Consider the following 27551-nt stretch of genomic DNA (forward strand, 5'->3'; position numbering starts at 1 on the left):
CAAACATGAGTTTGGGCAGTCAAGTGGGAATTTCCATGAATTATAACTGTCAGTCTTACTATGGTGGACAGGAGGACAGGAGTGAAGTCTGCAATCCTCCAATACCTTCTGAGGAGAACCCAGCAAGCTGAACATCTACAGAAGAAAAAACTTCTCTGCTGCTGTGTTGCCACCCTAGGCTTGATTTTCAGGCTCTGTCTTCTGCATTCTGTAACACATGGATCTAGTCTGAAGTCCACAATGAAATGGCATATATATGAAATGGCAAATATATTTAGATGCTTGTAAGAGAGAAACAGAGTAAGCTCCAACCCTGGTATTTAAATACATATTTTTTAAAGTTTGGTTAGCTAATAACTCCCTTGATACCTTCATAAAGGGAAAAAAGTAAGATCTCCCTTCAGTTTTTCTATGAAGTAGCAGAAAGCTATTACATAGCAACAAATTCCAACAAAAGTCTATTTTTAGTGTCAAATCAGGAGTACAATACCCAGTTGAACTGATAAAGGGCGGAAAGATTCTCTGTGCCCTCAACTTGTCAGTGCTAAATAGGGTATTTTTTTGGCTGTGGATTCTGAAGAGGAAGTCATAAGTAAAAAAAAAAAAAAAAAAAAAATCAACTCAGCTCCTACATCAACGACTCATCTCTTCATAGTCCACAAAGGAAGCTATACCAAAGGATGATGAACTGATGGCATCCAATTTGAGACATGAGACTTCAGGTAGCAAGAAGGAAACTGCTTCCAAAACCGCATCAATCCAGCTGCAGCATCATTACACTTTTTTTTTCTCTCTGTGTTTACCATGTCAAGTGGCTGTACTGCATCAGCAATTCATCAGCACAGCAACATCCCAGAAGTTAAGAAAGGGTATGAAGATAAAATTAATGATAGGGAAAGGGGAAGTCAGGGCATAGCTCTCTTGCCTGGACCACAGGGGCATTTATCAATATGCTGAAACTTTGGTTTAGGTCTGTTGATGATAAAGGGGAATACAGATGGAGAGTAATATCATCCTGCAGAAAGGGACTCCTCCTGGCTTGTTTGTGCAAAGGAAGGTTAACAATGTTAGTGAGTTATTCAGGAAGTAATAGATACCTTCTTGCCCCGAGCAAATTCCTTTTCAGTAACAGTAGTATTTTCCTAGGCAATAAGGCTATATTGAGGTATAATGGCTACTATATTTATCTACAGAGGTCCTGTACTGCTGGGATCTAATTTACTATGGCTTGGAAAGCAGTTTACAAATCCTGGAATAGTAAAGTTGCTAGAGAGAAGAATAAAATTCTAACCTTTATTGCTTGTGTTGAAAACTGGGTTTTAATGTCACTTTTTAAGGGTATAAAATGTATTCTCTTAAACTTAGAGAGACTCAAAGACTAATAAACCCCCAAAGTAAACTGTAAATACACCTATGAGAGGGGAGAAATCAGCTAGCAAATACAACATTCTTCCAATTTTTTAAAATCCTTACTGTCACAGTTGCTTTGTTTCTTCTTTTACTCAAATAACATTCTTTCATTTGACCCTCTGAGAAGAATAATCCATGACTTTACCTAGCAGCCTTGTGTACCTAATGAAGACAAAATAGCTGAATGCCTGAAACACAGCTTCAGCATGGGAAATGGCACATGGGTATAATCAGCAAAGAAAAAAGGAATGACTGCAGCTAATGAAGAGGTAACACCAATAAACACTAAATGACAGCTCCCGAAAAACAACAAAACCAAATTGCTAAAAGACTTTGGTGGAACACAGCATCAACCTGTGCTAAGTCTGGGTGGGTGGAAAGAGACCAAACACACATGTCAGGGACTGCAGATACTTCCATTACATAACAGGAGTAAGAAAACCCAGGCAAAATCGCCATTAGCAGAACTAAAAGCAAAATATTTCAACAAGGCTATTGGCAGTTGTCAAGCCACACAAAGGACCAGCAGACTGTTCAAATGTAACAGGCATTAATAAAGCATAAGAAAAGAGGTATAAATAGATATAAAACAGAGGAAGATTTCAAGATGACAGAAACGCTACTGGAAAATTTTAGTTATAGAATATAATATCCCCAACTTCAATTCACAGTGTTCAGCAAAGGTCAGTTGTCAGAAATGCAATTCTGTTTTTGATCTCATTCTGAGCAAAGCACTCTTTAACCATACCTGTGCCATCACCATCTAGCTGGATTACTCTCATGGCTGCAGCAAACAGTTCCCTCCATCTGACTGGTCCCTTGGAGAATTATGGACATAAGATAATTTAGAAAAGTGTGTATCTGTAAAGATTAACTGCAGTACTGGTCTCCCACTTTATTTATAAAAGAGAATCCATTCTTCAAAGCCTTTTTAGTGTATATTTTTAATATGGGACTTCCAAGAGGCATACAGATGGATACCTACATATATCTTTTAACAGATCTTGCATGCAGTGAGTACTAAAAACACCCACAGTTTACAACATGGGATATCCCAACAAACTGCATTTGTGGCATTTATGTCAGTGACTGTACTTGAATCAGGGGGATTTTTGCTCTCATAGGAGAAGACCAGCTATAGATCTGATCTTCAGCATCGCTGCAGTCTGTGGGGTCACATACTGTGACTTTCAAACACCTTCAGCTGAGCTCACATTAAGGCTCATCCACCTTCCCTTCTTTCTCTGACAGGCAGCCATGACAAAAAAAACAAACAAAAAAACCCTCCACAAAACCAAACAAACAGTACTGTGAAATCCATTCTGTTGCATTTTCTGATCAAATCCCAGCAAAATTAGACTCTTCCATTAGATATTAATGGTAAACTCCTTACTCTTCCAATCCCTTCTTAAGACAGACAAACTGAATGAGCAGCAATTCACACTTGATTTAGATGAGATGAATGGTTTGAAGTAACTATGGCTAGTCAATACATGCATTTACTGTATCTTAGTCCTATGCAATAGAGTCTCATTTTATCTGGATCCAAACTTAAGCTCTGAAGTGTAACCACACCATCTGATAAGTATTTCAACTGCTAGAGAAGCTACTCACTTGGATAACAAAGCAACAATATATTAAATTGTTCCCTGTTCCCAAATTTCCAGAAAACAACAGTGACCAGAACATTTTTTTAATCTTTGTGCGACCTGAAGAATGCAGGTTTCCTTTCAGATAAAGGCCTTGCTGTGGTTATCTAATGCTAATGTCACTACAAACTGGATTAGAGACGCCCAGAAACCTCGAAATTCGTACACAGATAGTCAGCTGTATCCAAAGTCAAGTCTGAAGGAAATCAAATACTCCAAATTGTGCTTAATGTAGTTAACTTTGCCCTTTAGGTAGGATAAACCAGTAAGAACACATTACACAGTGATTAGATTAATTCTTGACTGAAATTCAGACGGCTGGCTCTATCTGTCTATTTCAAATTATTTCAGAGACGATCACTTTTCCCGTACTCTGCTCCACAGCAGCAGCTGCTCAAGAAAAACAGCAGTTCTCTGTCTGGGGTGAAGTTGACAGCAACTGGGGACAACGCTGCTGTCAGAGTTCAGCTCCCAGTTCTGAAATGCCATCCTACTGGAAATACCAAGGAGCCTAAATCTGGCTACATATACCACGGGATATAAAATATCTCTATCTCAGCTTTCAACAGAAAGCTCGAGTCTCATGACATTTACTCCTTTGGCCCCTGTCAGTCTTCATCCAGACCCTGCAAAGGATCGGAGCAAGCTGCCATAAATGGTTGGAAAACAAGATGTTGTTCTCCAAGCACTTGGAAATGAGCAGCACTGTTTTAGCTTAGAGAGACCATGGCAAGGAGCCAGGGTGACAGGTGCCCTAGAAATAAAGATGAGGATCAAACTGCGGCCAACGTTAGCCACTGCTGTCCTCCCGACCTGTAAGAAAGAATAGCCCATGCTTTACAGGTGTAGCAGGAACAATGGACCAGAAAATGTAAAGATGTGTTTACTGGTAGTACCTGAAGTGTCTCCTCAATAAAATCCAGCTGCAAGGGAATTTCAGTGTCTCTCATTAGATGCAATCCTATTGCTAAACCTTTACTGGGCCTGGCAGTAAGCCAGCTTGGTGCTGCTGCGACATCAGAGTGCAGCTCCTTGAAATCCACAGGCACCGAGAGTTAAAAACACAGATTTCTCCTAAAACACCACAAATCTCTTGTGTGGGCAGCAGCAGCAACTAAATCCACTCCCCAACAATTGGCTGGCCTTTGGAAACAGAGGTGGGAAGAGACAGGTCATGGGGGACTGCCCACCTTCACCCCCAAGTAAATAGCAGCACAGCATCTGCTGAGGTTTTTAGTTAAAATCCATGAGACAGTTCTCGTCATTTTATCGACAGCCTCTGGAGACAACAGCCTCTGACCTTTATCAGGAAGAGCACCCTTGTCCTCTAATCACAGACTTCCTGGAAAACGCAATCTAGCTGGCAATTAATATAGAATGGAAGGGAGAAAAAAAAAAAGCCTCCTAACATCAAATTACCACTGCAAGATTTTTTTAAATACGGCCCCAGCAAAATGCAGAATTCAAGCAGATTCTCACAACCTATTTCACTCCCACAAGCATTATTTAACAGTTTCTACTAAAATTATTTTTCTCACCTCCCCCTCCCCAAAAAAAACCTTCATCCCCCCCCCAGTCTTGCTTTGCAGATGCTGCCTGGCTGCCTGCAGCAGCACAGTGTCTTGCTGTGAAAGCTTCAACACAGGGGTGCAGTGCGTGACCTGGGCAGAATTACATGTGCCATTTCCACTGGGAAATCTAAGAGACTTATTAAGCCAGGACAGTGCCGATTAATCTACTAATGGAATGAATCAAAAGTGTGTTCCTAGCCCCTTCCCTTTCACATCCCAAAACCTCAGGGGAGCTGAAACCATCTGGCAAATGCCTGCTCTGAGCAACATTATGCTACTGCTGGAAATACCTCTCCCTTAATACTCAGAAGAATGAAACTATCTTCCATCCACCAGGTACTCTCAGGAGCATCTGCATAGCTTGCTGAGGTAGGCTGCTTGCACACAGCATCTTTCCCCAGCCAGTGCAGAGCTGGTCTCTCACCATGCAGGAGAAGCCAGCAGAACAGAAAGCGATCCCATTCATTTACTCGGGGTCCTGCTGAAGCAGCCGGTACGGGCAGGGCACAGAGGCAGATGCTGTACTTGGGGTAAGGCACACAGGCTGCCCCCCTACAGCAAATCCCAGCCACAGGCAGGCAGGATCACACTCCCTGCCCAGCCTGAGGAAATGCTCCTCCTGAATCCTCTCAGTCCTTTCTTCATGCAGGTAGGGTAGCAAAGACGGGTTTGTTTATGTTAATTAAAGACAAAGTAATAATAATCTCTCTTCTAAACACATTCATAATGGAAATCTGACCAGAGAGCTTAAAGGGAAATCAAAACATCAGACCAATCCAAGGTTCATACACAGTAGATATTATTACTGAGAGGCAGAGCAAAGGACTGACTCAGAGATGCTGAATACCCCACACCATTTGAGTAATAAGTAAGCTCAGTAAGAAACAGAGCTGAGACAGTTGTCACAAAGAAAGGATCTCGGGCACTTTTAAGATCACAGAGAAGCAGAGGAACCTCCTATCTTACAATTTAGACACACACACCAAAAAAAAATCCAAACACACAGAGAAAGAGAAGTCATATGGCTGTGGAATAAAGTCAGTGGTAACAACTGGCTTCTGACTGTCACAAAATAACACAAGCACAGGGCAGGGGAGACAAGAGGTCCTCCATGCTCAGAGACAGCACAGAGCATGTTGAGACAAATATCCATCAGGAATTGCCTAACTTGTTATTACAGACTCCTAGAAACTGGAACTCTGATCCCCTAAATTACCCTTCCAGTATTTCACTACATTGAATCAGAAAATGTTGGTTTAGTCCACAATATCCAATTTAAGCCTTTCTTGATATCAATTAAGCTGTCTTGAATGGACACAGTAAATAATCAATCCCCATTCTCCATATTTTCAACTCTGTCTTTTTTTAAAGAAGGAACAAGCTTGGTATTTTCCTACTCTGTCAGGCTCTCTGAGCCTCCTTTTCTTGTTCTTCCCTGGACATTTTCCAGATTACACCTGCATACATCCTGGAGTGCCTAAAAGTAGGTAGGTGCAGTGCTCCACTTGCTATACTAAGCTGCAAAGAATAACTGTCTTCTGCAGTTACCCAACACACCTGGAAATGCACTCCTGGTTTTCGAGATCACAAAAACCAGCACCACATACTCAGTTTGTTATTTCCTATTACCTCAGATATTTCCTTGGATATTACAGTTTAGCCAGTTAGTATCCATTTCATATTGCATATGCAGTTCCTTTTGTTAATACAGCTTGGTTTTGTTTAATTTCACATTGCTAGATTTCAGGGCATTTCTGTAATTTACTGTGATCTTTCCAACTCTTAATCCTACCTTCCAAAGGCTGCCAGCCCCTGCACATACATATGTTCAGTCACTGTTTTATTACCCTCAATTTTGATGAGCAGTAGAGAACAGCAGAGCAGCCAAGCCAGACCACATTAAGACTCCAGATAAGACACACACACAGAAAAGCATGATATAATTGCTCCACATACGGTTTTCCAAAGAGGCATTCAGCCCCTTCTTAATTTCACCTTTCATTTGTCTAGTTTACGTAAAGGTCATGTGGGACTATGTCCAAAGCCAGCAGCTTTCTCTGTCTGCCAGGCCTGCTGCCATGTCAAACGAAAAAACTAAATTGATCTGACATGATTAGCCCTTAAAAATTAGCAATGTATGTCTGCTGTTGGCTTAATTTCCTTTAGTAAAGGATCTGACCATAAGCATCTGATCTTTTTCAGCATCCTTCCACATTCTGTAACCACACTGACCAACTGAATTTCTTGGGATCTTGAGCTGTGTTTAAAAAAAAAATTAGATGCGAGAATAATATTTATTTACACACACACTCTCCATTCACTTGAAAGCTGTGAGATTTCACCATGTGCCGAATGCACACTGGAGAAAACCCACCACTGCAGCACGGGCTCTGCGTGCCCAGAGGAGGAGACCATCCTTGGCAGTGCCCTCTGAGCAGCAGCAGTGCTGGGCAGCATCCCTCCCTCTGGAAGAGCCCAGCTCGGGCCAGGAATGCCTAGAGAGTGCCCGCTTAGGCTCCCCTCTAAAAGCAAGTGTATTATGAGCACTCCTCCTCCAACACCCCTCCTGGATGTTGTCTCCGCTCACAGATCAAAGACTTTTGTGGAAAGCTTTTCCACCGTAACTCCTCAAACGCCAGCACAGGCGGCATGAAGGGGCTGCCCCCTCCCCATCCCTTTAAACACAGCTTCCCTCGCTCCAAAAAACACCTATGAGGAGTCACCCCCACCCACGGCTTGCGGGACACCACAAGCCGAGCCCTCAGTGTCCCTGCCGAGGGCTGCGCTGTGCGGGGCAGCCCGAGGCGGCGGGACCGGGAGGCGGACGGGGCGGGGCGGGGAGCGCTGGCCGTGCGCCGGCTGCCCTCTCCCGGCAGCGCAGCGCCGGCACGGCACGGAACCGGCAACGGCACGGCACCGGCAACGGCACGGCACCGGCAACGGCACGGAACCGGCAACGGCAACGGCACCGGCAACGGCAACGGCACCGGCAACGGCAACGGCACCGGCAACGGCACGGAACCGGCAACGGCAACGGCAACGGCACCGGCAACGGCACGGAACCGGCAACGGCACCGGCAACGGCAACGGCACCGGCAACGGCACCGGCAACGGCACGGAACCGGCAACGGCAACGGCACCGGCACCGGCAACGGCACGGCACCGGCACGGCACGGAACCGGCAACGGCAACGGCACCGGCACGGCACGGAACCGGCAACGGCACCGGCAACGGCACAGCACTGAAACATCACGGCACCAGCAACAGCACCGAAACGGCACGGCACCATCACTGGCAGCGGCACGGCATAGGAATGGCAACGGTATTGCCACTGGCAACGGCATGGCACCAAAACGGCAACGGCACGGAAACAGCGCCAGCACTGGCAACGGCACGGCATCGAAACGGCACTGAAACGGCAATAGCACAGCACTGAAACGGCACGGCACCAGCAACAGCACCAAAACGGCACTTTCTAGAAACAGCACCAAAACGGCGCAGCATAAAAATGGCAACGGTAACGGAAACGGCGTGGAAAAGGCAACAGTAGTGGCACTGGCAACGGCACGGCACCAAAACGGCACCAGCACTGGCAATGGCACGGCATCGAAACAGCACGGATATGGCAGCGGCACTGGCACGGCACTGAAATGGCACAGAAATGGCACTGCAACAGCATGGCGCCAAAACAGCACGGAAACAGCACCAGCATGGCACAAAACCAGCACGGAAATGGTACAGAAATGGCAACAGCACCAGCAACGGCACGGCACCAAAACAGCACCGAAACGGCACCGAAACTACACGGCACCAGGACTGGCAATGGCACGGCACAGAACCAGCACAGAATCGGCTCTGGTAACAGCACGGCACGGAAATGACACGGAAACAGCAATGGCACTGGCAACGGCATGGCATGGAAAGAGCACAGAAATGGCAACAGCACTGGCAACAGCACAGCACCAAAATGGCAACGCCACCAAAACAGCAACGGCACTGGCAATGGCACAGCATCGAAATGGCACAGATACAGCAACGGCATGGCACTGAAATGGCACGGCAACAGCATGACAACAGCACGGCACCGAAATAGCACAGAAACTACAACGGAACCAGCACAGCACCGAAACAGCATGGAAACGGCAACAGCACCAGCACGGTGCCGAAACGACACGGAAACAGCACAGAAACGGCAACGGCACTGACAACAGCATGGTGCCCAAATGACACGGAAACAGCATGGAAATGGCAATGGCACAGCTCCTGTGTGGCAATGTCGCAGCACCAGCATGGCGCCGGCACAGCACTGGCACAGCAATGCAACAGTGAGGCAACGGCAATGGCACAGAGCCAAGGCTCCCAAGAGCACGGGCTGTCCACCAGCAACGTGCTGCGGCACCTTTGGGTAACTAGAAATAACAGCTGCACAGGTTTTAGTCAAGGTGTTTTAAAAAATATATTTTATATCTATAAATATCTATGCTGAGGACCCTAAGTCCCCCTCACCCAAAGCTACCTCAGTTTCAGTATCGTGATGTATGGAACAACTTTCCCCCCCTGCCCCCCCCCCAGAAAAAAAAACACCTAAAGCAGGAACTTGTTGCCACAGGATGCTGTGGATGCCAAAGGTTTAGACGGGCTCTGAAACCACTTAAAGAAATTCAATAGAGAAAAAAATCTATCACAGGTGACTTTAAAAAAATAATAAAAATCTATAGCCAGGAAATCCCAAAGCCACAGGATTGCTTCAAAAGCACAGCAGAGGGGAAGTATCACCGAATCTTGGCGCTGCTTCCTCTGTTTTAAGTACTTGCTATTAGACACTGTCAAAGCCAGAACACTGGAATGCAGAGACCTTCTGTCTGACCCAGAATAGCTGCTTTCATGCCCTCAATAGGATATCATAGCTATCAACAAGCCATTTTCTCTGCACCATTTAGTTTTAGTCCCACAACTGATCCAGACTACTTCTAACACACATGGCACACTCTGGCATAATCATTCAGAAGGGAAAATCTAAACAAGATGCTGTCCCTCTTGCCAAAGGAACTGAGGAGCTTGGGAATCTCCTAGACATGGAGTAACACTCATATGGTCACCACAGGAGAAGACGCGGTGTCCTGGTACTCTCCCAAGGATGACTTACATCTCCTCTCTTTAACCCTTAAGGAGAGATGAGAAATTGCTTGAATCAGAGGACTCAAACATGAAAGGAATTTGTATTACATCATCCAAACCCATTTCCTGCCAACGCCTTACAACCCCAGAGCCTTGGCCAGGCTATTCATCAGCAAGGTATTTGTTACTTCCCTCGAGAAGCTGTTTATAGGACTTAAGGAGCTTACTTCGAGGAAGTCTTCCCATGTATCTGAATTAGGTGCACTCCTTAACTATTTCTTCTCTTACAACTTTTTTTTCCACATGGTTACTTACTATCTTTTGTTATTGGTATGCTTATGGAAGGTATTCAGGGCTCTGTAAGGAAAGGATTCCCTGCCTTGTATTCAGAGATTAGAAAGGCAGCAGACAGAGGGAAGAGGGGAATAAAAATACAGCCACAGTGATCTATTTGCAAGACTCATGTCAACTGCAAGACATCGTGCTTCCTGTATTAATAAAGGGGGGTTGATGCCAGGAAATCAGCTAAACAAAGGAAAAGAGAGATTTGGGCGATGTGACAAATATAAGCAGAGAGACTTGGTTCAGAGTGAAATTTCAGAAAGGAGGTTTATAACAAGCTAAACTCTTTGGTGGTTTATGTCTTTTTTTTTTTTTTCTTTTTTCAATCCCACTTATCATATCTTTCCTGCAGCTTCTTAGGGATATAGTCTGGGCTTGAGAACACAAGGAACCACTTCTTCATGCTTCAAGTGATCTAGCAAGAGCCTGACCAAGACAGATCTGGATTCAGGGGAGATGTATCACCATATTAGTCTCAATGGACCTTGCTTTCCAGCTCATCCTTAATTGTTTCAATATCAATCTGTAACCAACTCTTCCTTCAGTTTTTGGCTAAAGATTCTGTTCTCTTTTCCTTCTCACATATCACAATTTACATTGTTTTACCTTAACTCTCTTCACCCTCTCAACAGGTTTTTGCTTTCTGAATGCACTGAGAGTTTTAAGTAGCGTGGATGCAACCTGATAAAGGACTTCTCAAGTTCCTTCCCTCCTGCAGTGTTAAATGGCTTTCCATAAGTACATCTGAACTGGCCCAAACTCTTCATAGCTTTGTGAAGCAGTAACATCCCAAGAGTTCCCCCACTACACACTCTTGAACCCCTTTGTGTGCAGCTTCACAGATGCTTCTCACCTCCTGAATACATTGGATATTTTTTGCCCAGACTACATTCTCTAAAATGAAGCTCATTATTTTCTATGGGACATTGCAGCTAGGTCAGAAATAGAATATCCCTTCGGTCCTGTCTAGTACACTGTGGCAACATTTCATTGATTGCCTGAAGAGAGGCTTTAGCAGCCAGGATGCAGCAGATTTGGCAGACTTATCCTAATCCACCTAATTTTAAACATAAGGAAAGTGATTAGAGCAGTTTCCCCTCATTAGCTTGGTCCCATCCCAAATTTTGGGTTGATTGCTTTCAAGTCAAGATGGACTCCTTAAAAGTACCAGGAATACCAAGCCTGGTCTTCTCCATTTTATATGGAGGACCTCAGAAGCTTCCTGATCTTTGTCCTGGCTATTTACTCAAAGATTAAGGTGTTAAAACTTTATTTGAGCCTTTCTAGAACCTCCCTCTGCCCCCGAGTTTAAGAATTTGTATTAAATACGCTTTTCAAATGAAGAGTGTAAGCAACAAACAACCCCAAAACACACAAACCATGCTCCTTTCTAGCTCCTGAATAACTTAACACTTCCACTGCTACCATCTCACAGGTTACAGAGATACATAACATACACACTGGAGGGTTTATTTTCATGGTCAGTTACCAGGAGGAAAACAAATTAAAAACCAAAACTTTTCAGGAAGACTACTTAGATTTGAACTTTGAGACAAGGAGTCTTTGTTACAAAACTGACCAAGCAGGGTACTACTAGAGAGACTGTGGTTGGTGCTATCATGGTACAAGTGAAAACAAACAAGTGACCAAATTATTTTCCTCCAGGATTACATTTTTATTTGCTTCATGGCAGGAGAATCTCAAGTCTGCTGGTACTAAATCAAGGGATTTTTTTGGTGAATATCTTAATTAATGCTGGGCCACTTAACTGCTAATCAAGTTGTGGCAATATTCCCAAATTCACACTTCATCCACAGAATGGAGAAGAGGAAGACAGGTGAAGGAGTCTCAGACCACACAGATGAAAGAGGACAGGTTTCCCCCTCTGAACACTGTGCCGAGATCCCTGCTGCTTGCTGCCAAGAGACCACCAATGAGCACCGGTGCCTCCGTGCAGCCAGCTCCTACAGGAAGCCCGGTGACCTGCTGTCCCTGCCTCCCCATGGGAGCTCCCACACACCCTTCACATCTCAGGATAAAGGTCTTCCTTGCCAAACTCCTCACATCAGAAGGGACTGGGCTAAGAAAACAATTAGAGAGGAAAAAAGCAACGGGGAGGCTTCCTGCTCTCCCAGGCTGCCACCACTGGTGTTCAGTTTCCCCTCACCAGCTTGCGGCCCCAGGGATGGCAGAGCACACATCCGCCTGGAGCCTTCAATGCCCTGTCAGATATTCCAATGCAGCGAGTGAGCAAAGACCATGGGGAAAAGGCTGACAATTGGAGAGGATTTAACAGCATTTCACCTTAAGCTTGAACTCAAAGCTGAGAGGATTCAGATAAAGCTGTTCCTAGCAGTTGCCATAGGCACCCACTACCTTGGGCTGCAGCCTCATCTACATACAGGAGAACAACAGGTCAGACCTGATGAGTGCTCAGATGGAAAACCAGCCACCGAAATTAAGCTGTTGAAGGAAATGTCACTTGTGATAGGTAACAATGTTTCCACCACATTAGTACCAAGCCATGGCCCAGTTTGATTTAAGAATTGTACTTAGGGAAGTATAAGCTTTTAAAACAGGCTTCAAACCAATATCCTAACCCATTGTGATAGCTGAGGATCACTTTCCATAACAGAAAAGGTATAATAGCTCTAACATTCTGACCCAGCTCTGGTGTGTGCAATTACCTCCTGCTTCCATAAACTCTGTCCTCCTCTATTCCCTTCAGTGGCTGCTAAACAAGGTGTTCTTGCTCATTTTGCTTCCTGTTGGGAAACAAAATTATTCGGTGGAGCTGCCAAATTCTGCCACAGAAGTGCCAGTATTCAGGACTCTAACAAATCTCAGATATCATGTCTAATACGCTTGGACACAAAAAGCACTAGAGCAATATGATATAGGCCTTGGCTATACACAAAATGAGCTGGCACAGTCAGCATGGAACAGCCTTCTGGAAGAAGAATATGTATTCTTGATGAGTTTGTCATTATGTAAAAGCTGTATCAGTATAGCTGTACCAGTCATTTTCCATGTTGAGACCAACTCAAAGTACCTCAGAGCTGTTTGTCACAGCTTGGGAAATGAAGCAAGGAAGTCTTGGTTCACTGCATTTTAGGCAGGTGCTTGCATTACAAAAGAAATACCATTTTGTTGGCAGACCTAACAGAGGGATGAAAAACTGAATAGTCCCCAGGGAATAAGTTCTCCTCACCAAAAGACCTGGTTCTCATCTCAGTTAGCAATGTTACACTATGTTACACCAATGTTCCCTCATTGTCCCTTTACCATGTGCTTTGCTCCTGCCATCAGCCTAGCTCTGGGAAAAGGAAGGGTATCTTGCCATTTCTGAATGTGCATTAGGCATCCAAAAAGCAAACCTTGAACTCTGAGAACAGTCCCAGAGAGCTCTTCAGCTCCTTACAGGACTGTAATATAGATCCAGCAGTACAACACTTCAGCAACAGAAAGCCTCTTTTTAGGCAAATTTATACAATAATGATTTAGCACCCATGCTCCCCAGGTCCTATCACCACAAAAAGTCCAGCAAGCCAGCACTCTGCCAGAGCAGGTGAGAAACAAGGGGGCTGCACAACCACCCAGAGCTTTGGGTTATCATAAAGTAAATCACACAAGACCAGGATTCTGAGAGAAAGAGCCTCAACATGAACTCCATCTCATTTTCAGTACTGCTACCCATGCATGATGACAACAGAATGCTTAAATACTTGGGAAAAGATATAAAATAAACTCAGTTCTGGAGACCTAAACATTCCCAAATGGCCAAAGTGAGGACTCAAACCAATCACACATTTCTACTGGCAGGAACAAAACCTCCAGTAATCTGGAACATCTGGGTGTGATTTAACCACTAGAGGGTGTAAAAACAGCACAGTGAAAGGTTTGCAGCCAGCAATTAACAGCATTCAGAGCCTGAAGGAAGGAAAAAGGCATTCAAACAAGTAAAGGAGGAGTAGGATGCTACATAAAGTGAAAGAATGGACAGAATTCAACTATTGTGGATGACAAGCCAAAAAAAAAAAAAAAGCTCTGCTTTGCTACTTCTCCTAAAGAAAACAGTGTGGGGGGGGAAAAAAAAAAAAAAGCTCAATACAAGTACTTACAGTAAATAATACTTACAGTAAATAAGTGCAGTGGGGAAGAGCACAATACACTCACTGACTTACCCTCACCAGTTCAAATCCAGCTCCTAATTTGAGGAAATCCAACACAATTGCTCCTGTATCTCATAATAACTTTGTTACAGGGTGAGGACCCCTACACATATTCCCACACCACTTCCTTCCTTCCCAGTGCAAAAAGGCAGGTGATGAACCAGCCATTGCTGATTCTCCCACACCAGCCCCAGCCTGTGGCAACAGGAGACTTTTTTTCCTGCTGCTATCAAGTTAGAGGCTCATCAGCAATGAGATTAGCTAAAAGCCTTGAAACCTCATTAGTGAAAACCAGATCTGAATTTAAGCTGCTTCAGGGACACAAGCAAGACAGAAGGACAAATACTTACTACAGATCAAAATGTTGTAGAGAGCAGGAAGAACAAAACAAAAACAAAAAAACAGACAAAAATATTTTTAGAAGAGTTTGCTAAATGAAAACACACAAGTTAAATTGCAGCTGTTTGTCCTCCAAGAAAATTCCATAAAGCTATCTGCCATCCGAAATACATCCACACACTTGCTAACATTCATTGCTCCCTGTGCTCACCCATACAGAGTTCCCCAGGGCTGCCCAGGCTGTAATTCTCATTTCACATCCTGGTTGTAGTACAGCTTCCCATGCCCATCTATGCTCATCTGGCAACCTCCCAGCAACAGCAGTTCTGGACTTTCAATTCAGAATAGTTCTTACAGGATGATAAAGAAGAAATGTGTGAAGTGGGATATACTGGTAGCTATCAAAACACCCCTAAATGGGTAGGTAAAGTGAAGAACCAAAATAGGGTGCAGAAGGTGCTGCTGGAATGGAAAAGCCAAAAGCAGCAGAACCACTTTAAGGATCTGACAGGCTCTGCCTTCCAGCTTAGCTTACTCTAGCTAGCTTAGTCTGGACAGAACAGGAACACAATTCTCACAGCATCCTAGTGCGTAGTATTGTGCTAGTTAGCAGTTTAATATATCCCAGAAGACATTCTGAATAATTTCTCCTATAAACTCATATATACATACCAAGCACCAAAGATTTAAGCTCTCCAGTTGCTGAGGCTGCAGTATGCTGCATTTCCTTCATAAAAAACATCTCCCATTAAGCTATTATTACATATACCCAAACCTCATCAAGAGATGATGAAAATTGCTTTCTTTATATAGCAGTACCTGAGAGTATTAAAGAATTTGATTTTGGTTTTGTTATTTGCTCATTACTAAAATGTGCTGCATTATTGATTTTCCGTGCATATTAATTTCCTGCTACACTGGTTCATACTCTGCTTTGCAGTAACACTGCAGAACATTGAAAAAAACTTGGTTCTAAGAAGGGAGATTTAATGTGTGACAGTTCTATCTTACAACCATTAAATTTCATTTGTTCCAAAGCATCTCCTCCTTGTATCGTGCAAATTCATCAACTGGGACTTCCCTGTCTTCTGTCAGGAGGCAAGAGAATGCTTACAGATGCAGTGCACTGAACAGTGCAATTTTTACTGCTGTAGGGGACCATCCTGAATAAGAGCAAGGGGCAGGGGCCCTGCAGGTCTTGAAAGAAATGCAAGACAAGTTCACAAATATTAGAAACAACTCAACAGGACACGTCAATCCCTACTCCACCAGCAAAGCAGACTCTCACTAAAACTCAGAGTTGCTTTGCTCTCCAGATGCCATAATTACAGCAGTAAGTATAAAACAGGACCAAGCATGTACTGGCACTGAACATTCATTAACACTGAGGAGATAGAGTGGGAGCTTAGCACAGGGATTCTAAGCTGTGACATTTTTAAGAATCAAGAATTTCCTGATCTGTTGGTAATGTGGATGATATTTAACCCCTTACCAGGCACCTTGCCACATTCTGCTGGAAGCCATAAAAACCCCTTCAATTGATCACACGTGTCTCCACAAACAATCCACAATATAATAAAACTACTTCCACTCCATAGCATGACAGCCAGGAAGCTGTCAGACAAAACACCCCTAAGTGTACAGAGATGCACAGACACATCTGATTTACTGCAATCAGACACTTACTTGATTGTCTCTTGCTGGATATCCATGATAACCTGAAGTCAGAGGCTCGTTCTGCAAGAGAAGAAAACAAAGAGCAAATGTAGGCACTACAAGGAACAGAAAGCAAGGAAATATAGGCCTGTCTTAACTCAGCCAAAGACAACAACCTGCATGAAATGGGGGAAGAATGAGCTAAAGTATTCTGCCAACCTCCTTTTTTCCATGTAAGCCAAATACACCTAAAATTTATTTTCAACTGCATATGCCAAATTGTGTAGAAGGAATGAAAAATAAAAGCCATAAAAGCATAAACTAATCCCACTCTACCCTCTGTAATAGCAGTTATGCATAATTTTGGTCATTTTCCAAATATTTTTGATATGCAAATACATTTACTATCATGAAAACAGAACAAAACAGAACATAAAATTACAGAGGTTATTGTGCACCTCACCCAGTCTTGAAGAAATGATTCCCTAAACATTACCTCTAAATGTGTAATTTTTTTTCCTTTTCAAAACTATATTAATAGTTTAACATGAACCTAAAAAGCGGTCGATGTAACTTCAAACACCCCAGTAAGCCTGTGCAATACCTCAGCACTCCCAACAGGAAATCAATCCTCTAGGCCTTATTTCTTCAGCCCAGAAGGGACTCTGAGCCTACACATTTTGTGATATCGGCAGCTCCATCATCCTGTTCTGCAGGAATATTCCAACACTTCTGGAATTTCTCCATCAAATACCCAGACCCACCTCTATTTTAGCAGTGCAGTAAGGATTAAGATTAACAATACTTCCTAACTGTTTATTTCTGTTTCTTAATTTATTTTTGGCTCCTCTCCCTCCAACACAACCTCTGTGGAATGGGGAAAGGGCACTCACATTCCTCAGGCATGCATCTTTCTGTCTAGGCAGAGGATAAACTAAACTAGACAAAGTCTGTTATCAGTTCCACCCTGGTACCCCTGTGTGTTCAAAAGCAACTCCCAGCAGAACGCTAGGAGGAGGAGGAGGAAAGCAAACAGCCACCCTCCACAATCACTTGTTAAGTCTATCTCCTGTTATGACTTGTGAGGAGGAACTCCTAAGTCAGCCCTGCTCTTTCTCCAGGAGCTCTTGGGGAAGGAGAAGGAGAGAGGCCCTGACAAAAGAGAGTAAAACAATCTCAAATTGTCAAAAGCAAATACGTAATGGGCATGAAGCTGACTGAGATGTACAATCACTGTCAGGAAAGAGTTTTTGTTGACATGTTTTAGGTTTTGTGCTGGGATATTTGAGTGAAAGGCCAGCACCTACCAGAGAGAGGTCTACTACCCTACATGTGTGGCCACTGGCACAATTTCAGTTTGAACAAAATGCTTCAACACAGTTTTGCTGAAAAGCAGGTGCTAATATTTCAGTGCAGAGACTAGCAATGCTTTTTAAAGTTTGTATTCATCCTCCCTCTCTTCTTCTTTACCTCAAGCCTGCCCAGGGGAAACCTGCCAGGAAACATTCACCCTCTCCTCAGGCTCTCATGCTACAGTAGCATGCACAGTATGAAAGCTTCAAGGACAACAAAACTTTTGGCAGCCAATTTTTGGGGATTAACAGTAATTAATTAGGCTGGCCACCGCGTAAGTACATTCTTCTCAAATACTAACAGCCAGAAAGCAGGTTAAGCACAAAACTCCACAAATTATTCAGAAACGGAAGGAAAGACACAGAAGTTGGAAGAAGCAACTGGAGACCATCAACTACAGGCCACCACTCAATGCTTTTGGATTTTAACTATGAACTTAAGTAAGAGCAAACAACACCACAATGAAAACACAGTTAGCCTTTTTCTCCCCCAGTGTAAGTCCACCTTCTAAGCACTGTGATTGTTTATCCCACAAACTGCAGTTTACCAATGTATGTCTAAATACTATAAACATCCACTCCTGTATCAGGAGAGATGGTCTTCTCTGGAAAGACAATTCCAGGCATGCTTTTAACAGTACTTATAAACACACCTGCAAGGTCAGTATCTCAGGCAAGTTCCTGTGCAAGTCTCTCTCAACACCCTGAAAACCAGAAAGATTTCTATACAGACAATAAGGAATTGATAGACAAGTTGCCCTTACAGATACTAACAATAAGGGCAGTGAACGCAAGCTGAAAGTTATAATACAGAAAGGAAAACAAAATTGTGATTTTTAGGTTGATGTTCTTCACGTAAGTGACTAATAAGAGAGACTGTCATCACCAGGCTGTGACACAAAAGGAGACAGAATTGAACTTTGTGGGATTTCCTGAAATCAAAGAACTTGAATGCCAAAAAACCACATCTAGAAACAGAACAATTTCAAAAGTACAAGCAAATGACAAAAGTGTGAAGAGAAAGATGATTGCAGAGATCTGAGGGCAGTCCACAACATGTAAGAAGCCAGAAAGAAACAACAAAAATTGAATTGAGGGAGAAATGCCATACATCCCACAATCTTCACTTTGTTTTTTGGAAGACAAACTTCACAGAATGCAGACTAAAAATGTCTGAGGTATATGGTTTCATCAGGAGGTAAAAAAAGAGGTGAAAGAGGGTTACATTAGTGAGAGTTCCAAGATAGCAGAGGTTAGAAAGAAGGCAGCAGCTGGAACATTAAGGTCACAAAAAGGCCAAAGATACCTCTTTGCCTTTCATACAGCAATGCTACCACCAAGTACTGGACTCTTTGCAAAATCCCCGCTGTGCGTATCATTGCTCTAATTGAACTTAACTCTCCAAGAGAAGGCAGGAAGCGCCTAGGGAAACCGTCTCCTGCCAATAATCTCCAGTGCTGCCAATTTTACAGGTCACTAATGGTGAATCTGGGGCCTGCTGCATGATTATTCCATACGGAGCTTGCTTTTGTTGAAAACTAAACAGAGCAAGAAGTGAAAGCGTTAAACTCCTGCAACTGGAACAGCACAGTCCAGCAACAGCCAGACAGAAAACCCCTGCTAGTAGGCAATCTAAGGCAGCAGAGGCTGGGGATACAGCTCAATCTCCTCCTCTGACTGCACATGAACAAAATGGAAGTGAAAAAGAGAGAGAAGGTTTGACACAGATAAGTACCCACCACAAACACAGAGGGACCCTGCCTTCTGGCAGCAGCCTGATGGGAGACGGAATCCCCAGATAACTCCATCTCTTTTGTACAGCTCCTTCCTGCCAATTACATTCTCTTTCGATGCCAACATGCAACCAGACATTCATAAAGAAATTGAGTTAGGTAGCACTAGCCTGCAAAATCAAATCAAACTGCCACTGGGATGTTTCATTACTTTGTTTACCACTGAAAGGCATTTCTCAGGCACTTGCAATTTGCTTTAGAGTAGGGAGAATAAAACTGGAAGCTAATACCATAAATCAGCTTTCTGCAACACATATTGGGATTTTATTCAAACCATATGGATGATGTCACACATGGACTGCCACACTTCCATAGGATGTGTGACCATTGTGGCTGTACCCCAGAGCCAGCCTCTGTGCAGGCCAATTAGATTTGACAGGATAAAAGTCACAACTCAGTTGAATCACTAAGTCTTTACCACCCCTTTATTTCAAAGTTTTCCCATTTCTTCATTTCCCAGCCTTGCTAACAGAAGACCTTTTCCACTGGCACTTGCAATAGTAAGGTCTGCAACAAACTCCAAGTCACAGGTACTGCCTCAGGTCAGAAGATAAACTCAGCACAGTCATTTGCAGATGACTGAAGCTCAAAGTAGATGCTCCTGCCCAAGCAGAACAGCCAGGCTTTGGAGTTTCCAATATCTCTCAACTCGACAAATTCTAAGAGCTGCTGAATTAGACACATATTAAAAACATAAGGAACTGCCAATAAACCAAGATGCCATTAAGAAGTGATTATCTCTGCAGGTGGCACTAACTTATGAAAGGCCTAAAAGGACTGGAATAAAGTCATTCTTCTAAGGAAAATGTCACAGCTCTGACATATAATGGAAGGTCTGAAAGTCCTTCTATCCTTTTCTTAAAATTAGAACTAAATTTTAGCTTAAAAATGCAATAATCCTATTTTTGGACTAACCTGACCTCAGAATTAATCAATTTTACATCACAACCTGCCATTTTGCCAGATGCAACAACCTCTGGGGCCTGATCAGCAACTGTTTCCTGACAGCCAAATTAAATGTAAAGCCCGTAGATTAAAACTTTGCTCATAGGAACTGTTAGCTTAGAAAGTTCATCCACATTTTCCCCAGCCAGAAAATCAATTCCTGCTGAATCCAAGCTTCAGCATGAAGTGATGTGTCCTTTCCATTGCAAAGATAATCTCAGAAACATGACCAAGCAGCAATCCCTTCCCTGGATCTGCAGCATTCTTGCTTTCGTGACAGTGCCAGGATAAGTGGAGTGAAGTTAATGTAGTCCTTTCAAGTTCCATAACCACCTGCTGGGTTCTGAACACCACCAGCAAAACTCACAGGAACAGCTCATCTGTCTCTGCTCTGGCTTCACCCAAGAGCTGCAGGTGGTGCAGCAGCCTGGCAGCTTGGAAACAAGTGACAAGGGAGAGCTCCTGCACCAGAAAGCCAAAACCCCTTGGACTACACAGAGCAGTAAAAAAAAAAAGGCAACAAGAAATTACTTGTTCCTCCCGAAAGCAAAATGGGATTTTGAAGTGATGAGATAGCACAAGCTACACATTTATCAGAGACTTGTACTAGACAAACAGAAGCCGCTTTTTTTAGAGCACAGTGAATAAGATGTTCACAATACGAAAAAAAAAGAAAAAGGCTGAAAACACTGACTATGAAGCTATTAATCTCTAAGCGACAGTTGCAAAAAAGTAAAGATCATGAGCCAGACAGAAATCCCAGTGCTGTTCATCACAGTCCAGTGGTTTCACCATCTTTTTTTGTTTTACTTCTTGCATGCAAGAACGACAGAAACCCTGTGCTGGGGAAAGGCAGGGTGGGTGGGTGGATTGTCTTGAAAAAGGCATTTTAGTATTTAACTGTGGCAGAGCACTGCTAAAACTGTAAATGCCCTGATCGTATTACCAGTTGCTGAGAAAATAGGCCATTCTTTATCAGACCTTGACTCGCACAAATTAGTGTATATAAACAAAAACTAAATAACCATTTCTTTGTCCAAGTGTACCTGATGCATTCAGCCTGCCTTCTCAATTGTGTGTGCTGTCTCCTACCCCAAATTGTCTTTGTATAAAATTAATGGGGAAAGTAGCATCTAAGGGTGAATTACCAATTATTAATGAAAAACTGAACTAAGTAGTTTTTAAATGGATCTTAATGTCACCCTTCTCTCTCGAAACTTACCCTAATTTGATATACAGCTCTTGCTAATCACTCTGCAGCACCAATAACTGTGTCTATAGTATGGGATGCTTCCCTTCAGCTGTCTTCACTTTCAATTAAACTTGCTTCATGGCCTTGGCTGCTTTCCACATGTGCAGACGTAACCTAGCAAAGACCTTCCACTTACTTGCTTCCTTGTTAGTGCCCTGACGTCAACAACCTGTACAACTTACTGGATGCAAGTAGCAGGACTTACACTTTATTTTTCGCCCACTTCTCATCCACCCACCCCCCTACTCTCCCTTTTTTCAAGCGTATTATGGGGATACAAGCTTGAGATTTTGCTAAAAGCCAGCACACCAAGCACACTGCGCACAGCTACCCTTCCACAGAATGCTGGGGAGAAGGAATAATGCTGGCTAGCACACCCCAATGACTGAGGCCACTTCTTGAGGGAGGTAAGAGCAGGGGTGCAGCTGCCAGCACGGGGCTCTGGCTGCGGGGTCCTGATGCCAGCAGAGAAGCACCCGCGAGCTCCCCGCTCTGCAGCCCAGTAGAGGCCAGGACAGAGGCTCATCCGGCCCCTCTTCCTTCCTGGAATTCTGGCCCTGTTGCTGCAGTGACAGCAGCCTCCGGCCTAGCCCCCCCCACCCCGCTCCAGGCTTCCCCATATCCTAAAAATACCGAGTTTTCCACAGGAGCCAGTCCAATGTCGGACAGATGGGGTAGGAGACCTCTCGTGCCGCCACGTCCCTGGTGCTCAGAGGGCTCCAGGGAACTCAGCTCCCACCTTTCAGCCTCTCACCCACCCCAGCCCCACGGCATAAGGGTGTCCCCGTCCTGGGTGTCCGCTCCAGCCTCGCAGCTCCACAAAGCTGGACACGCAGCTCTGTAGCAGGGACACGGTACCCACGGAGCCCACAGCCCACCGTGGGACCGCACATCTTCTGCCCTGGGAAGGGAAGGGGCAGGACCCCAGCACGGTCCAGCTGGAGGGAGGCCAGGCCTGCCAAAGGCTCCCCGGGCGGGAAGCCCAGTGACACAGTAAAGACAAGAAAGGAAAGTGATGTCAGATTAATAAAAACAGTCTCCTGCCCTGACCAGAGTTTGAAAAGAGTCTGGAGCAGTCGGCTAGGGAAGCCTACAAGGTGGTCAGACAGAACATGACAACTTTGGGATGGCTGCATCCCTGCTGAATAGAGCCCCAGCGATGCCACCCGAACGCATCAGTGCAATTTTCTGTATTTTGAAATAAGTATTTTCTTGACTCCAATCTCCTGGCATTTCTTTTCTGTGAAACCATTTGTATACAATAGGAAGAATAACCGATTGGCGCAGCAGAGGCTGCAGAATGGAATATAGACAAATATGTATCTGACCAAACCACAAAGAAAAGTTTAAATACTTTCAGGTCTGTTAAAATATTTATGATTCAACAGGTTTACAAATGCATACTCAGGCTTTAAGCTGATAGTGCCTGTATGGAGTTACAGTACAGATGTCTAATGCTGCAGAGAAGGGGGATTTTCATACACAAAAAGCACTTTCACAGCTAAAATTCAAGTATTTTATATGTATTCTTTATAGCAATGCTGATTCTTCCTTAACATTTTTTTTTTTCCTAAATAATGGAAGTAGCTCTCTGGTCAGAATCAGCCTTTCCCCCACTTAGGTTTTTCATTTTCCAGATCAGCCAACAAATGTTTTCAGCTACTCAAATAGATGAGATTTCATCAATTTAGTGTAATTTAAATGTGCAAAACATATACTTTCTTTGGACTGCATATGGTAGTATCCTCATACTGCTCCAGGCATAAAGAAAATACAGTCTGACTCTGCTGGTCCATGACCTAGAGTGGCAACAATAGATCCAGTGCAAGTTAAAGCCCCTGGGAATACTGTGCACTGTGTGACGTCTGTGATCCAGCAAATACAAGGACACTCTGCATGCACAGAAGTCAATAGCACAAAATATTGATTTCCCTCCTCTTTTACTAAGCAGAAGCATTTTTAAAATGGCAGTTCATCTTCATTTATACACTTACTCAACAGAAAGAGGACAAGGCTCATAACAAAGCTCTAAAATCCAGCACTGGGGGCACCTTTGGATGCCATAATTGCTACATGGGGCTGAGGAAGCATTTCACATATAATTTACACTAAGCCAACTCATTACAGGGCAGAATGCTCATGGCATGAAAATCTGGCTTGCTCGAACATGATGACTACAAGCTTTCACAAGTGAAAAGAGCTGCAGGTGAAGAGGACTACAGAGTTTTGCCTTAGTAGACAGCTTCACTGTTCTGTTTCCTTAAAAAACAGGATGGAGAATACAGGAGACAACAGGACAAGGGAGATGACAGTATGGATCCAGAAAGGAAGTCAGTTGATCACAAGCTTCTTGGCTGATTTTACAAATATTCACAGGCTGTTGCTCAAAGGCTAAAAAGAAACAAGAGTACTCCTACTTTGCAAATGAAATTATAGTTGTCATATTACCTTCAGAAGGAAAAAGCTGAAGCTAATTTGTCAGCTGGGTGTGAAGAGACTGTGATATAAAATTAAATGTGCCTTGCTCTAAGGGAAATTGGCACAAAAAGAGAGAAGCTCAACAGCACACAACTCAGACAAAATCATACTAAGTGCTGAAGGTAAATAGGTGTAAGAGAAATTTTCTGTGCCCTGAACACTCTGGCCTGATTGCATAAGCTGCCCTACATAGTTACAGATATTATTTTCCCAAGTTCATAGCACAAACCATCCTCCCTTGCCCCAAAGATGTAAATTGTTCAAGCAGCCTAGCCAAACGCAGTTTCATCTCTGGAACACTGCAAGTGCCCACAACCAGCCTGAGAAAGAAGAGAAGTGAGGCAGGCAGCCTGATGGGCTGAAGCTGTAATGGCAAGGGGTTAAACAGCCTGGAGGAGGGAGAAAGCAGAGGGCTTGGGGCAGCCTGCCTCAGCAGCCAGGACTGTTTCTGATTAAGCCTGCAGGATTGTGGAGCTGCACAGGAAGCGATGGGGGGCTGGGGGTCTCAGAGCCGCCATCCCAAACACACTAGAAATCTTTGTGTTCCAGCAGCACCATCTGGAAACTGTTAGAGAGAAACAACTCCCAGGCCTTCCTTCACAAAATAGGAAAAAAAATAATAAATCCACTCTTAAAACCGTTAAGTCCGGCCTCTTCATCCCCCTCCTGGAAAGTTCCCCTCCCTGCAACAGGAGGGAACAAAAGGGCATCTCTAAAAGGGAATGAACCTCCTTTCATGCTGCTTGCACAGCATGGCAGCTCCCTCTGCTTACGAGGGACACCCCAAAGGGCATCCCAAAGAGTATCCAGGGCACTAATTGCACCTAATACGATCAACTTGGAGAAAACATGGATAGCAAGTCATTCTGCAGCTAGAATATCCCCAGATGGGAGCTGTGCACATTCAGGGATATCCTGAATTCCGGCCCTTTGAATCTCCCATTCCTCTGCCATAAATCAGCACATGGATTTGAGGGAACCCACTCCAGCAGAGAAAAATATTCCAGACACACACAAAATATTTAATTCTGTTCTTAAGAGGACAGAAGGACCATGATGCAAAGCACATCATCATGGTGATGGCTCCCCTACCGCCTCAGAGGTACCAAGGATCAGAAGGGCAACAGAGACTGATGCAGCCATTTCAACCCCTGACAGGATCCTTCTGATAAGGGAACAGACTCTTAGTGCCTCAGCACATGTTCTGAAGACAAAGAGCATTTCTGTCTCCAAAGTGCCATTCATTAGTATTTTAAAAGGGAAAAAAAGTAGAGGTCATGACTGTTGAATTTTACCAGAATAAATCCTCATGTAACAGTTTATTAGAGGGTGACTCCCCTTGCAAGGGTTGCTATCTCCACGAAGAAATAAAGCCTGCTTTTACCCTTCCCGCTCTGCTTTACTTTTATTCATCTCTCCCACATGCATCAGTATTTCTCAGGGTTCTTCTTCTAATTAGACACCAGAGTGCTACACATTTACCTACAAAAATGCAGAGAAGTATCAAAACAAAATCAAAGCTGACCTTTCAACATCCCAATTAAGCAATTCCATATGAAAAGCAATGGGTGATTCCTGCTATAACACAATCCTATTCCACTACAGAAAACACACCTTTGCCTTTCTTATTACATCCAACCTGCAGCTGACTGCCACCTTCTTATGGGCCACAGACAGGCAGAATGGGATGTGGCCACATGCCAAAGCTCTCTATAACCAGAGTGCAATTTATAAAAATAATAATGAAGTCTTAAAATAACAGGTTTTCTAAGCCATTAACCAAGGACTCATTGGAATCCACTTGTGTTATACAAACCTCTCCATTGCTCATGCAAAGCTCTTGCTAAACATGATTGCCCTGAGATACCTGCACAGCAGCTGTGGTCACACCTCCCTACTGCAAAGCACATGAAAAAAGAGAAATTCTGCCTAAGCTACTAGGATTACCCAGCCTAGACAAACTGTACAGCACGGCAGGCTACAGCCAATGTCCCAACCTAGGCAAATAACTTATGCAGGAGGGATGAAGAATTCCCATGCCAGCCACGTTCACAGCTAGAACACTGTTAAAAGAAGGAGAAAAGGAGCACTTATCAAAGGGTCTCCTTCCCTCACACAGGAGAAACACCTCCCCTCTGGAACAGTCTTGAGTTTAAGTACATGCTTTGTTTCAAAATTTTTAGAAAAAGTAACAAGAACTTGGGAGATTTCTCTGCAAAGAGAAGAAGATACAAAACAAAACACCATCCATCTGCTATGGGGACCAAACCAGACATCTAGCAAGCCACTGTTTCCATTTCATTGCAGAGAAGCAAAGCAAGCTTCTCTGAAGACCTTTCTAAGAAAGATCATACTACTACAGAGAGCAAAATTAACCAGAGAGGTATCTGCATGTGGTCTGAATTCTTCAGTTTGGTCCAGATGGGAATGCTAGCCCTGCTTATAAGGGAATAGCTGCTGCTGCTTGTATTCTGCCCAGAAGAGACAAGAACTTTATGTATTAATGGAAAAATGAAGTGAGAGACTTCCAGCAGTCTCAGGTATCGGATATTCTTATACATCCTGTGTGTAAATACAGCCACATCAACAACAAAAACAAGATTGTGATTAAACAGCACAAGCTCATAGGAAGAAACTGGGCCTGTCAAAGGTCAAGACAGGTCTCAGAGAGCTTTGTGGTAACTGCAGTAATAAAGCCCCAGGCTGCTGCGCCGCAGGAACCTGGGAGACTGCAAGATCTGGGTCTGTCAAGCAGGCAGGAGACAGACACAGTTCTTCCCTGCAGCATCCTACATGCCTCCAATGCATTTCTCTCTTTTTATGAGCTTTAGGTTTAGTTAAAGCCCAGGAAGTCCTCGGGAACAGTATACAAACTCCTCTCAGAGCCCCAGTTCCACCCTATGGTCTTTACGGATAGTCTGAAGCCACTGGAAAATGACCCACGCCCCCTCCAGGAGGTCTCAAAACCCCCGGATTGCACATTCCTGCCAGCACCACACAAAAGCATCAAAGCCCCCTCCCTTCCCCGCCTGCAAGACAATGGAATAAACAAGGCGGTGGAACTAACCCAAACTAGCTCCTCTCGGATTTGTACCCTCTGCCCCCCTGACTGTTTCCCATTCCAGCCTCCTGCAGTTATAACCACAGCCCCCCTCACCACGTCCCCTGCTATGGTCCCTCCAGGCAAAAAGAAGCAAACACCATGGCACAGCTGGACCAATGGTCCAGCTGCTCCACATGGAGTGCATAATCCACGAGTCCTGACCGCCTTGCCTTCCGTGGGACGCTCGTCTGCATCTCTCCCACCCCATCACCATTTTTCACAAAGCTTTTAGGAAGGCGGCAGCATTACAGTTCCAACAACTTTAAAATGGAATTGAAATTACCGCTTGGTTTCTAAGTGTGTGTGTGTGGGCAGGGACTGTCACAGCACATTCACCTAAAGCTTGTTACCCTCACAATTTAGTCTAAAAT

General features: G+C 44.0%; 1 protein-coding gene across 1 annotated transcript in view; it reads right to left on the reverse strand.

Moving 5' to 3' along the window:
* RBFOX2 (RNA binding fox-1 homolog 2) overlaps positions 1–27551 on the reverse strand; it is a 164377-nt gene that overhangs the window by 114757 nt on the left and 22069 nt on the right. Inside the window, exon 2 of the mRNA XM_062492129.1 lies at positions 16288–16338. Coding sequence (XP_062348113.1) covers positions 16288–16338 — 51 coding nt within the window. The remainder of the gene's footprint in view (positions 1–16287; positions 16339–27551) is intronic.

This window comes from Cinclus cinclus, chromosome 4 (assembly GCF_963662255.1).
Source record: "Cinclus cinclus chromosome 4, bCinCin1.1, whole genome shotgun sequence".
NCBI classification, from domain to species: Eukaryota; Metazoa; Chordata; class Aves; order Passeriformes; family Cinclidae; genus Cinclus; species Cinclus cinclus.